Here is a 14341-nt window from a genome sequence, read left to right as displayed (position 1 = left end):
CGTGTAGCATGAACTGCTCTTCAGCCAGCGGTGCACACACAATAGACCTTGTTGCTTCATGAACTAAAACAAGGCAGGAGATATCAGCCAATGCTTTCCCTTCTTGACAGACGAGAGCAGGCACTAGTGAGACTCATGATAACAGAAGAGGCAAAAAACTGTAGTTACCTAATGGTGGCCCAAATCCTTCAGATCAGGCATGCAGAAGCATGTGAGTTTCTGTGGAAGCCTAATTTATATTAATCAAACCAGCATTGAAAAGCATTACCACAAAATTTATTCTAATACGTGTTGTACCACACCCTAAAAATAACAAAAGAAAACAAGCTGAGATAAAAGATATTTGCTGTCAAAGGTGGGGAAATACCTTCAGAAAGCCACAATGTTGGCTTCATCTAAGAAATTAAACAAGAGTGGTAGACATTATTCAGATTTCTTATCAAAGACAGGTGTCTTGTCTACTTGGGTTTAGCACACCACCATGACAGGGCACTGCAGTTCGTGACCTGGCAGCTGCAGCCAGCAAGAACAGTTTCTCACTGTTCAAGCAGAAAAAGCAGGTGATTCTGCATAAAACCTGGTCCTGTGAGCTGCTTGTGATACTCTGCACTCTGGAGGTGCCCCAAAACCGGCATCAGCCCCAAATCTTTGAAAGCCTGAATCATGCCTGATAGGAATTTACAGCACCTGAGCCATAGTGTGCTAGCTCCCTAGACGAACATCCTTGTGGACAGTGAGGGCAAGGCAGCATAATCTTCTTTCTCCACAGGTTATCTGCACACCATGAAGCATGCATGGGGAAGCTGGCACAGAGAAACTAGCACGCTCTCAGTTCCTGCCCTCTATCAATGTATTTTAACTTGTGGATTTGCACAAACCTGAATGACTGGAAGAGAGCTGGATGAGATAAGCTGGCTAAGGGGTTCATATTAGGCCTAGTGAACAGTTGCAGAGAACAGCAGATTTACACTTTGTATGGTTTTTGTTCCCAAGACAAGCATACACAACACAAAGGCAAGGTCAAAGCACTCCTGTTTCATGTGGAAATCCAGAGTAAGAGTAACTCACTATTCAACTTGCTCAGCTGCTGTAAGACAGCATGACCGTTTCTTAAGTTGTTAAAACCACAAATAATTTAAAAAACTCAGACCAGTAGCAAGACATCTAAAATACTGCTTGGTCTCCTCTTAGAGCGTTCGTCCTTAGCAAAACTCACTTGAAGTGATGCTAGGCACTGTAAAAGGCACTGAGGTCCTGTGTGCGCTGAACTCCATAAAACCACACTTCACCAGGAGACACTGCACATGGCCATGAAAAGGCTCAACCCCAAAAAGCATGCCCCGTTTCCTCACAGCTGAGGGGTGGCAGGCTTGCGGTATTTGCACTGGATCCATACTCGATACATCGTCATTTGTTTCCCACGGTTCACTTGCAATCGCCGATCAACCAGATTCTGGATTTTCTCCAGCCCAGCTGTTGTGAAGAGATCATCTAATTCATCTGGAAGCAGAGAAAAGGAGATTGAGGATGCCATAGCTTCCATTTAACTGATACCTGCTCACACTGAGGGCTAAACTATGTTGAGAGATGGGCCAGAGGAAACTCAGGCTCTCTCTGGTAGGGAAATGTAAAGATTAGACAGGACTTAACTACTGTACTATGGGGGGATTAAGGTCACAGTTTCTCTAGCTTCCCTTGAGTTTACCTTCTACCAAGGAAGGAAAGAATTATTTGGAGTACAACTAGAATTACAGAGTCTTGACAAAAAGAAAACAGCAGCAGTTTCAGGCATGGGTACCGCCTCTAGTAACTGATAAAGGGAGCATCTTCTGGCAAGTAGGGACAGATCCATTCCTTCCCCCTCCCCCCTCTCTCCAGAGGAATTTCAGATTCTGCAAGAGCAAAGAACGGGATCAGACCTACGCTTTTAAATGGTGGCAGTAAGATCTGTGCTGTATAGGCTGGAGGGGAACGGGATTCATTAAGGTTAAGTTTGGGAAAAAAATCCTTAAAAAACCACACCCTGTTGGGGCCCAATCAAAGCACTAAGAGCCCTTGAGGCTGCAACACTTACACTGGCAGGTATTCCTGACCAAGCAAATAAGTATCATAGTGCCCCAGCACACTGGCCGTGGGCAAGCCAGACCGAGCCCAGCTGAGCAGCAGAGAGCTTGTTCAACTGCAGCCTGGGAGCACGTGATTTGTATGGAGTTTCTGTAGAAAAGGGCTAACAGGTCCCAGCTTGTGCGTTTTATCAGATGCTTGCCATAGTGAAGCGTTTGCCAAACACGCATTAAACATTAATTTTGTTGTGACAAACAAGACCTGTGCAGTGGGGAGGGGAATAATTCGTTGCAGTTGAGCCACTGCTCTAAAACTGACCATGCAGGGGGGCCTGTGGTGCAAATGACTGGAGGTACAATTGGTGATAGGCAGGGAGAATACAACCCCTGCTGAATGCCAAGCAGCAGCAGAACTGGAGAGGCTGCCTCAGCTCTATGCTGAACCACGCCCTTCTTATATCCTCATAGGAGAACAGTAAAGTTAACAGAAGTTCCTTCAAGTGCTGTCCATCTCACTCCATCCTCCGCAGGCAACAAGGTTCAAGGAGAGGTCCTCTAATCCCACCCCTACCAGTGCAGCAAACACACTAGTCTTTCTCTAAAAGGATTTTCCACTAAGGAATTCACCACACCATATTTGCATCAGCAAGTGACAAGCCCGGATCCCTGTGCAATTGGGAAACTCTTAACATTTCACACTGCTCCAAGAAAGACAGGCTGGAAAGATCTAGTGGCAAAACTTGAGGGCACAGGGACAAAAAGAGGTGAAGAGAGTCAGAGGGATGTTTTCTAGCCTCCTACCTTGTGTGAAGAAGTAGACTCTGGTGCCATCACCTCTCACATAGAAGTTATCAGACAGACATTGACCTAAGGGAAAGAGGGATTTAAACAGTTACCAGCTATCATTTAAAAATCAACAACTGCCATCCAACAAGAGGCACTTCTCCCAGCACATGCTGTGCTTAAGGGGAATTAATGAGCTGCCTCCTAAACTCCAAAGAAGCATCGTCTATTAGTGATCTGGCAAGACTCCTCAGGGGAAAAGAAAATACCTTTCTTAAACCGAAGCTGGGCCAGATCGTAACGGCCATAATCTCGTAACAAAATCATTCCTCCTGGTTTCAGAAGGCGACTCAGTCTATTAACGATGCATTGCATCCTGAGGAAAGAACAAAACAGTAGTATTCAACATTCTGCAAAATGATCCTTGTTTCCTTAGCCTACTTTCCAAAAAAAGGTATAAAGTTTTACAAAAGTTTCAACTTCATATAAAGAGCTACCAAAAGCTAGCACTTTTCTGAGCTCTCTCAGACTTAGGTGGGTTGATTTTATTTGGCTGCCTTATTTCTGACACTCCCCGATTCTGCTTTTTTTCCTACAATGATAACTTAGCCTGCCGCAGCAGGGATTAACTGCTCTCTCTTACTAATTACAGAAGTATTTCCACTGGTTTCTGTAAAACAGTAAGTGAACTTGAAGAAAAATGCTGTGAAATAAAACCAAAGGGAACAAAAAAGAGAGACTAGTGTAGGTTGTAATACACTGTCACACTAAGATCACAGCACTTTTCTTAACTGTTTTCTGAACCTGGCCCCTCCCTTCTTGCCACCTCCCATATGAGAAATTCATCCAGCCTTTGAGCCTTAAAATCTAGCAGCATACTTTCCATAAATGGGTGCTGAGTGCTCAGTGTGGCTGGGGTTCAGAACAGGTGAGCAACTGTGACTGCAGCAAGATGTCATCTATAGCCACTTAGCACTTCAAAATCAAACCTATCCTATGCCAGAATTTGTTACAACAGAAAGTACCTGCGAATTTCTTTTTCAGAGGCTTAATGGAAAACTGGACCAGACACAGAATGAACTTTAATTTTCCTTGATATGAGGGGACCTACTATTAAAGAACTCCAGCTCTATATGCATTATCTTCTGCAACCAGAAGGAATTATTAAAACTTACTTCTCTGGGAGAATCGCTGAGAGGACAAAGATAAGAATAACAACATCAAGACTCTTGTCTGGCATTGGGAAAGGACTTTGGTCATTGCACAGGTCATGGACAAAAGCAAAGCAGCGAGAAGAATCATATTCTGCATTGTTCTGTATTTAAGGGGAGAGGAAATAGAGCATTAGGAGCAGACCCTGATCTCAGTATTATCTGAACATGGGAGCATTTTAACTTCCACATAACAAAGTGGTGTGTCCAGAGATCTGGTTCAGCCTCACTGGACTAAGACAGATGGGGTCAGATGGATTCCTTGGTCAGACAAGGAACAAGGGTGAAATGTGAAAAATAACTACACATGGGAGATTTACAAAGAGCTTTGGACTTGTTACATTCAATCAGCACTGCCAAAACCCCAAAATTGGATTGAGGGATTACTGCAATTTTAAGGTCAGATTTTCCACTAGTAGTGGTAAAAAGTGAGGGATTTACACTGTTAAGCTGGAAATCTTTACAAAAGTGAGAGCATCAGGGCCCTGCTCTACATCACTGAAATAAGTATTCAACTCCAAGCAGACTACTCCCTATACCCCCAAAATCAAATCTGGCTGCCTAAAGTCACGCTCTTAAAAATCACATTTAGACTTCTAAAGGAAGTTGCATGTTTTTCTAAAGCTGCTGCTATGGATTGCAGTAGCCTCTATGAACAGTGGTTGTGTCACCTTAAGAGGATGAAATGGCATGCTGCCTCTGCTGCTGTGCTCCCCATCTCATCTCATGAAGTGACTGATTACATTTGATACTTCATATATTCTCAGTTCTGTTCTGACCTGAAATTTGTTAGCAGTATTTGTCCTTTGACTAAATGCCAGCCTCCTGCTCCACAGACAACAGTATCCCTCCTCAGCTGTCTGTGCAGAAGCAATCAGACCACGTTCCCAGAACTGCAGTGACAGTAACGCACACACAAACCAAAACCAGCTTCAGTTCCTGTTAGAAAATAGCCTGAATGTTTTCAAGGTTCAGCAGTTACTCAGCTAAAAGAGCACTGGATTTAGAAAAGTACTGACAACCACAGGGGAAAGAAAATCTGGCTGACTTGTCTGCTGCCAATGTGACATTTTGAGAACTCCAAGTTCCCTCATTTCTACAATCTTTGATGGCTCATTTTCATGATTTACCAGTACAAGGGTCAGCATCAGGGCTAGCTAAAAAAAGAAAGCTGAAAACACCGCTAAACGGCCAGTGGCAGCTGTGATACATTTGTGTTAATGTGCAATTGGCACCATGTACTTCCTACCTTCATAAGTCACCATGGAGTTTACCTGGACAAGATCCACAGCTGTTGTAGAAAAATCACAGCAGTAAACAAAAAGGCCTGGGTCACTGAAATAAATAAAAGAAACTATCATCATTTATATAAAGGTGCTCCACAGGAATTAAGAAGTGTCTCAAATGCACAGAGCACAGAATTGGGAGCCAGAATTCCTGGGCTTTAGTCTATCTCTGTCAATAATGCCTTGTGCAAAATCTGGTGGACTACGTTGCTCCTTTATGCCTCAGCTATTCTCATACGGAACTGACTGCTTACTTTTCCTTCTGGAAAAGGAGAGACAGTAAGGCCTGTATGAAAATGCTTTCAGAATGAGACATGTAAACTCACATCATGTTTCACTGGTTGCATTCTAAGACCAAAGATTCCTAAGCTCTAATCACAATCATTTGAAGTTGCAGAAGGCAAAGGCACCATTTGCACCTGGCCTTTCTCTAAGATTGTCTAAACTAAGAACAAGTGCAATACATTTCCAATTGTTTTTCAGAGGTTGGTATATCATGCAGGTAAAAACCTACTGAGAACTACTTACTTGTTGGTTTGTAAAATTGGGAAGACTGTATTTCCAGCACCACAGCCAACCTGCACAAAGTAGATGTACACATAGTTAAAATAATTTCTTCAGCATGTCCTATGCAGCTAATTTCAAATCATCTCTCTACAGCCACGGAACAAAGAGCAGCTCATGAGTAACAACTGAGTGTAGCAGTGACCATTTGCAAATCTCACTGCGAGATCTGAATACGTTGAGCTCTGAGGAGCAGGCTTACATATAAGCATTTGTGGGAAACCACTAAGCCAGTTCTCGTAGAAGTCTTACTAACAAGCTATATATTGTTACTCTCTTGAAAACTGTTATTGCTGGAATCCCAAGCATAACAACCACTATGAGTCACTGAAGCATTGGCAAAGGCCACGGATTAGTTGCATTCACTTCCATTGAAAATCAGAGCAATGGAGAAGGAAGTTTGCTTTACTGTAATTACACCCTGCTGTTTCAGAGTTTCCTTCACTAGATGGCTCTTCCTCAAGTTACAACTAGGCCTACAATGATTCTGCCTTATTATTTCTTCTACTTGTTCCCATTTGAAGATGGCTCACACAACTGGGTTTGGGGAATTTGCCTCTAAATGTTTAAGGAATCAGTAAAATTGAAACAGACGGAGCAGAAAACACCACTGATGGCTTGTAGTGACAGATATTACTGAAAGTACTCAGGTGAGACAGGAAAGCCACAATGAACCAAGAACGTCAAAGTCTGTGGAAGTCTCAAAGCCTCAGATTAAATAAAAAAAATCAAAAAGACAGGTCATATTAACTCTCCCTGGAAGGGCGGAACTTCCATAGAACATGAAGCATTCAACAAAAACAGTGATATCTACAGCGAACAAACTAGAAGTGGCAGAGCAAAAGGTCATTACCAGCTATCAGGAGTCTCTTATTTAGAAGTCTTACAGACTTTTCTGGGACAAACCATGTTATCAGTCTTAGATCCCCCATTATTACATGGGCCATAAGGAACAAACCAAACAGCATCTTTACATTCTTGCATTCGTTGTTTTGTTTCACACCTCCCAAGGCAAGGAAGAATCAGCACAAACATGCAAAACATAAATGACAAGGGAAAGCTTTATAAAGACAAGTAAAAGAAACAGCTTCTTCAAAAGATGACTTCTAAATGCTTGTTTCAACATCTGATAGTAACAGTTTGTCTTTTAAACTTGGAAACTTCTTATGGTCCTTGTGCTCTGACAATTCAGAGTCTGAACCAAAAGAATCCCAACAGATTTAAATCAGTTCTAAGCCGCTCTCTGGTTTTTTTTCATTTTACTGACTTAAAGCAATCATCCCATTCACTTGCTGTTTGGCAATGATATATATTTTTATGTCCCAGTCACACTAACACTGATACAAGGGACTGTCTGATGTGTGACTATATTTTACAGCTATTACCTCTAATATACGGTAAGATGCAGATGATCCTGGGTAATCTCCATCACTTTGATTCAACTCACTGTACTTCTGTGTAGCCAGCTCCTCTGTGCAGATCTTAGATGTGCTTTTTATCAGGTTTAATTGATTCTCTGCCCTGGTTTCCAATGAACAATGTCCATTTTCGCAGCTTCCCAGCCCTTCATTGTTGGAGTCATCTTTGTTACTAAATTCATGCATAGAATCGCCATTTTGACTTGGGTTCCTGTTAGGTGCCAGCTCAGGAAATTCAGTGAACAGCCAGTGCCTGTCCTTGAAGAAGCCATTTTCGTGGATTTTGTAAAACTCATCCCAGTACCTCTTAGCATTCACCTCATATTCCTCTGTGAACACAAACAAAAACATCACCAGCAGTCAAATCAGAAGGTCTCAGAGTTTAATCAGTTCAGACAGTGAGGGATCACTGCAGACATCTATTCAGCAATCTGCTTTAAAAAGTAAGGTTATTGATTGAAAATCACCTTTATTTACATTGTGGCATCCCACATAAACACTCAGCCTGCCTCCTCACAGTCACTTTGGTAGGACTAAAAAAGGGAAAAGACATAGAAGAGGAAACTGTCTGTCTCCTGGTAGGATTTAAAGGAAGCTGGCAACAGAAAAGGCCTCTTTGAAGGAGACTGGAATGAAGAAATCCAGGTTTTACTTCCATCTCTAACACTAACTTGTTCAATTCACTGGAACGATTCATTTGGAGCCTCATGACACTCAGTCAAGCACTTACAACTTCTAAGGAATTCTATGACAGCTGCCTGGAGCTGAAGAGCTCCTGTCCAACACACTACCCCTTTTTTCAGATGGAGAAACAGAAAAATTAGTCAGCTATACAGGCCTGGCAGAAAGCTCAATTAGCATTTGCGCAATACTCCAAGATTACAGGACAGCATGTTTTACACAAATAGTGCTAGAGTCCAGCCTACAGCACTTTGTTTTCCATAGTTCTGTGCATGTTACAGCATCACACATTTCTGAAATTAAAACAAAAGAGGGGAATCAACAGAAATGACCGCTGTCATTAAAGTAACAGTGGAGAGCTAAGGTGGAAAGACTAAAGATGATAAGAATTAACTTTAGCAGCAAGCGTTATCATTTTCACACCAAGTGGATACATTCCAGTAGCAAGATGAGTATTACAGAAGGCTGGAAGAACTCTTACAAAGCTGTGATCTAATGAAATTCAAGTCACTCACAGAATTCTTTCCACACACCTTCACAGATTTCAGATCAAGTACAGTACTAGAGGAACTATTTTTTCCATGGGAACTGGCTTCTGAATTCTCATCAATGTGATGAGTTCTCTGTCCTGGGAAATAAGAGCTAATTATAGCATCCTATGCTTGTAATAACCTAGATGCATTAACATCCACGGCCAGAGATCCCGACTGCATTTCAATAACATGCAACTCCTTAGCCATCTTTGCACAGCAACAAGTGCATTACTGAATGCAAATGATTCTCCCACAATTAAAGATGACGACTGCATGTAAGAATGGACAACCTCTCTCCAACATCTACTAAGAGCAGGGTTAAGAGAAAAACCAGGCATCTTAAAATTGGAGATTAGTATTATTATCTCAACTGCAGTTTATTTATTAGTCTTTCTGAAAAGCATACAAGTGTTTAGAAGATATCTGAAGGGAGAGAGTAAAATAAACCAAGAACACCTGGAAAAATATGTAGCTTCAGCCAAATATAGAGAAAAATGGCTTTAACAAAGAACCAGAAGTCAGTCGTATGTATATTTTTAGTAGGATCTATCCCTGAAGGACAAATAGCTATATATAAAAATAATCTCTTTACCTCAGCTACAAGGTTTTTGTCCTTTTAAGAAGCCTTGTCCTTAAACCCCAAGCCGAAGGAAAATTTAATGTCTGATATTAGACTAGAGCAGTAAGTTTGTGCCATGATCTCACCGTAGCTCAAAGTAAGCAGGGTCAAGTTAGTTTACTTTTTGTGCAGGAGAACTCAAGGACTGCTAATGTCAGAGGAAGAAGCATCATTGATTCATACCCTGGCACACTCCTTCCTGAATTGTCACTTATTCCATGTACTAGTAGGGATATGCAAGGCTGCTGGGGCTGGAAATGCTCTTTGACCTCACAGAAATACAAAGTCCTGATTCCTGCTGGTCCCTAACCATCCCATGACAGCCTGACTGTAATGGGATGCTTACCTGAGATGCTGGGGCAAAATTCCAGCCCAGCCATTTTGCATTACCCACATTTTTGCCACAGTATAACACTGAACAAGACATTGTGCTCTTCATGTGTTAAATTACTGTGAAATTCTGCTGGATGCTATTGAACAGCTGTTATACTCCAACCCACATGTGTGGAAGCTTTATTTAAAGCTCATTTACCTCGTAGCCTAGTGTTTTCAAAGCACTGGAATACAGGATCAGTAACAATATAAATGCAAGAAATCAAGGGCCAGCTGACAAAGATCATGCAAGAAACAGATTTAAAGCAAAAAAAGACCACATTAACTTTTCAGTCTGACTTCCTGCACAACTTATGCCAGTAAAGTTCATATAATACTTGCTTCAAGATCCTTTTTGTGGTATTAGCTCATGGGGACATCAGCGTGCAAGCCAAATTTCTCCAGAGACTCTCTTGATAAGGACTCCTGACTTTTCTGCTCGTCTTTGTAAGGACACCCCCAAAGCCAAGCCCATACTCACCCTTTCACATTGCAGAAGAAAGGCAAACAAAAGTTAACTGTTCACAAAAAACAGGAAGAGAACCAGGGACCCCCCGAATTGCATGGGGGCTAATTATGGAGCCTCAAAAGGAAACAAAAAAACTCTTCCACTTCTTTCTTTTTTCCCAGCCAGGAGACACATCTTCGACATACCCCATAGAACTTCTCTCCTTCTTCAGAACAAATTCTGACAGCCCCAAGAAGTCCACAGAATAATACAGCCATAATGACCAATAGCCTGCCTTTGTTCTCCTGCTTGGACATTACTGATTCTCAAAATACTAGACCCTTCAGGCACATTTGGCTGGGCTAGCTTCCCTACATTTCAGCCATCCCATTGTCTCCACACGCTTCCCACTGAATAGCAACCATCAGAATTTGACTGGCCTCCATTGTTCAGTCTGGGAAATACATCATGAAGACCTGACAAACTGCTCTAACAGCAAATTGTTCCACAATTTCATAGTTGTATATAGGTTCTCAAAGCATGACAGACAGCATCCTTTAATGTTAACCAGATTTTAAAATGAACTCGACACAATGGGCATCACAATAGAAACTGCTGGATACTTCTGGGAATCCAAGAAATTAGGAGGGTTGCTCTTTGGCATAATTAAATTCGCTATTGTGAACACAACTGGAAGCTATATGGGAAGTGTCTCAATAGCTCCAGTAGTGTTCAGCATCGCCTTACAGATGACACAGTCAATTTAATTTGAACAAAAGGAGCAGATCCATCCTAGAGCTCGGCAGGGTATAACAAGATCATCATCAAACAAGTCTCTTATCATACAAAAGAACAGGAAGCCATTTCACCATCATTTAAGGGACTGGATATCTAACAGGTCTGGAGGAAAGACGCATTATTAACCAACTCAGAACAGCTTCAACCGTATTACTTGACTATACAGCTGTGCACCTTTAGTTTGATTCAGATTCAGGTAAGCTTTGCATTTTGGATGTATAAATTTCCTTTAAGCCAAGTCTGAGGAAATAAGAACTTTGGAATCCCTCTTCTGCCTCTCTGATGATAACTCTTCAATTGGGATAAAATAATTTTTCTTCACTTCTGATTTAATCATTATCATGCTGTTTGTTAACCTGGTAGAGATGAATATGGACACTACTTTATTAGACTGTCTTAAGAGAAAAACCAAGCTTGCATTAGAGATAGCTCCATAGCATGCACGCAAACAGAAGATTGCCTGTTAGAAGTTAAGCTTCAGAGAGCAAAAGCAAGCAGAGAAAATAAGACTAAATAAGGCTGTTGTTCTACACTGAAAGAAGTTTGTTGACAAGGAACACTAACAAGTATTTGAACATACACAACATGAACAAAGAAGCTCAACCCAAGATGACTCCTCCCAACCAAGACCATTTCTGTTGCAGTAAGATGAGTCACTGGAGAAGGTGGAAAAGTCAGAGAGGTAAATTAAGAGCAGAAAGATTCCTCCTCCTCCTCCATTTTTCATTATCAACAACTAGGTAATATATTTTGAATGATTTGGGAGAGGGGGGAAGGGAGGAATAGATGATGATGCACATGTAGCTCTGGCCAGACTGTTCCGCTCTAGTATGCACAAGTCAAGACTTAGCATGAGAAGACTATCCAAAAGTACCTTGTTTATCTTGTGGCAATAGCTGTGAGCTGTTCTCTTGAACTTTACTCCTGGCACTGGCTTCCTGCTCTTCTGACCATTCCACATTATCCCTGTTGTGAAAAATAAGATGAACTACTCAGCTGAGAATGGTAAGGCAAAGACAGAGAGAAAAGAGAAAGGTCTAGATAGCCCTCCAAACAGATAGATGTGGAGCTTTTCCACAATCTCTAACTCTAGCTCAGCAGCAGTACAACAGCTATAAACACATACAGTTCCTGGTTCTGAATGAACTGCACTCGTAGCACTACAAAAGATGTAACTGGAATGGATCCCAAGAGACACCAAATCTGTCCCCTAATCCTTTTCCCTATTTGATGCTCAGCCAAGTTTAGAGGAAATAAATCCTTTCAACAAAACCATGAGGGCACTCAGCACAAACAGGCCTCATTGGAGAGGAACTGCAATTCCTTTTCATGCAGTGAAAAGCATTTGTTCCTGCACAGGTGACAGACAGGGAGACATTTGCATGCTTTCACTCAAGCACGTTATCACATCTGATGTATCTGTCTTAGAAAACTCCACTTTCCTTCCTAAGTTAAAACAAAAAATGCAGTAGTGTTATTTGGAAGGTGAAGTGTTACATTAATATTAAATCCAATTGTGAGAAAAATATGCAGGAAGCTTTAAAGCATTAATAAGTATTAATAACTTAAATGTGCATACACAGTTGTGTAGTCATTAAAGTGATTCACTTGACCTTTTTTCATTAAAACAAGTGAATGAAAAGCAGAATACAATGACCAAGAAGCACTATTCTGGCCTCAGGAGGAATTAGTCTTTTGACATTAACTCACAAAACAAAGACTTAAATGTCAAGTGTGTGAAAAACTAGATTACTAGGAGTTTCTGCAGGAAAATACTGTTGAGGATATGCTTTTGTAACATACCTTTGGTTAGTATAGTCCCAAAATGAATGACAAGCTGATGCATGCACTATTACTTTATTACAACTTAAACATACCCAATTCTTAACAGGGTATAGCAGCCAGAGACCAGAAGTGGACATATTTACTTAAAAAATGCAAAATACCTTCAGTTCCCAGCAAATTTGAGAACTTGGGTGCTAAACATATCTTAAAACAACAGCTTTCTCGAACCAAAGACCTCCTGTTCCAAGCTAACACCTAGCACGACCTCACACTGTTACAGCATCTTGCGACAGCAGATGGGTGAAATTACCTTTGTTCAATTTATACATTAGTCACTAATGTATACAGATGGAGAAGGGTTATAGATTTCTGAGAGCGGATAATTTAACTTTATTAACTACAGCAATGAAACAATTGCTACAAAGCAAAACAATGCATCCTCCTGAAACATCAAGGGAGCCAGAGGAATCCCAACTGCTTCGGGAGGAGCCAAGGAAGGCTCAGGACCCCTCAGGGATTAGCACCCCGTCGCACCGGCCGAAAAGGGCAGGGTCCTCCCGCCTCTCCAAGCCCTCCCGCCACCGCCTGCCACCCCGGCAGCGTCCCAGCCCCGGGGGTGCCGGGCCCCCGCCCCAAGCCCCCCTCGCTCTCGGGCCTCCAGCTCGGGACCCACAGCTCCCCCGGTCCCGCTCCGCGCCCCGGTGGGCGCTTCAGAGGCCAGCCCGGGCGCCGGTCCAGCGCGCTGGGAGGGGAGCGCGAACAATGTCCGCAGCCGGGCTGACCCGCCCCGGCCGCCGAGAGCCCCGTTATCCAGCACCTGGCCACAGACTACCGGGGTGGCGAGGACGAGCCCATCCCCGGCTAATTCCCCCCCACACCCCCCCAAGCCCCCGCGGCCGGGCGCGGAGAGGCACCGCAGGGCAGCAGCGCCCCGGCCGCCCCCCCGGGCCTCTCCGCAGCGGGCAGCCAAGGGCCGGGGATCCGGAGCGGGCACAGACGGGGCGAGGAGGAGGCGGCGGCCACCCTCACCAGGCGTTGTGCTGGAAGAGGCGGGCGGGGTCGATGAGGAAGCGCCTCCCGAAGAGCCGCCGCTCCGGCGCCTCTCTGGGCGCCGCCATGATGGGCCGAGCGCCGCCGGAACCGGAAGGACGGTCTCGCCGTCCGACCCGAAAGAGGACTAGGCGGGCGGTGGCGGTCACGTGAGGGACGCCGTTGTCACGTGGAGGGGGCGGAGGCGGGAAGCGCGCGGCGGGAGCGGGTAGGGGCGCGCGTTACCTCAGAGGAACGGCCGCAACAGCGGCGTCCACCTTGGGCGGGAAACGGCCACCACGGCGGCAAAAACGGTTTTCCTGGCTTTTATTTCTCATTTCATACAGCGGGGGGAGAGCAGGCCCAGCCCAAGCCACCGTTGTCCAGCCTTCACCGGCCTCCGGTGGCGTCGGGGCTCGGCCTTCGCCTGGTGTCCGTCGCTGTTCCCTCCCTCACGGGCCGCCACCGGCGGCTGAGCTGGCGGTCCAGCCTGCGGAGATCAGCGGTTGTCACCAGTTCGCGGTGGGCGTTCCACGACCAGGAGTAGGTGCAGAAGGTGTGGTGGAAGTGCTCGCTGCCCGTCTGGCCCCCGCCGACCTTCTGCCACAGCTTCAGCAGGCTGCGGCGCTGGCGGAGGGCCAGGCTGTGCCTGTACCGCTTGGCTGCCTGCGCCTTCGGGGAGGAGGGAGGGAAGTTGAAGGAGGAGGCAGAGGACCCGAGGCGAGGGGAATCGCACGGCTTTGCCCAGGTG

General features: G+C 44.2%; 1 protein-coding gene across 1 annotated transcript; it reads right to left on the bottom strand.

Annotated features, from left to right (window-relative positions):
* Positions 1 to 254: 254 nt before the first annotated feature.
* On the bottom strand, positions 255 to 13713 carry METTL2A (methyltransferase 2A, tRNA N3-cytidine). Its single transcript, XM_075036239.1, has 9 exons — positions 13591 to 13713; positions 11651 to 11742; positions 7293 to 7654; positions 5872 to 5921; positions 5332 to 5392; positions 4022 to 4161; positions 3116 to 3222; positions 2865 to 2930; positions 255 to 1500 (listed from the first exon to the last, which is right to left on the bottom strand). The coding sequence occupies exons 1-9, from the start codon at positions 13677 to 13679 to the stop codon at positions 1349 to 1351; spliced, it is 1119 nt and encodes a 372-aa protein (XP_074892340.1). The 5' UTR covers positions 13680 to 13713; the 3' UTR covers positions 255 to 1348.
* Between the last annotated feature and the right edge of the window lie 628 nt (positions 13714 to 14341).

This window comes from Buteo buteo, chromosome 9 (genome assembly GCF_964188355.1).
Source record: "Buteo buteo chromosome 9, bButBut1.hap1.1, whole genome shotgun sequence".
NCBI classification, from domain to species: domain Eukaryota; kingdom Metazoa; phylum Chordata; class Aves; order Accipitriformes; family Accipitridae; genus Buteo; species Buteo buteo.
This window is presented reverse-complemented; position numbering and strand designations above follow the sequence as displayed.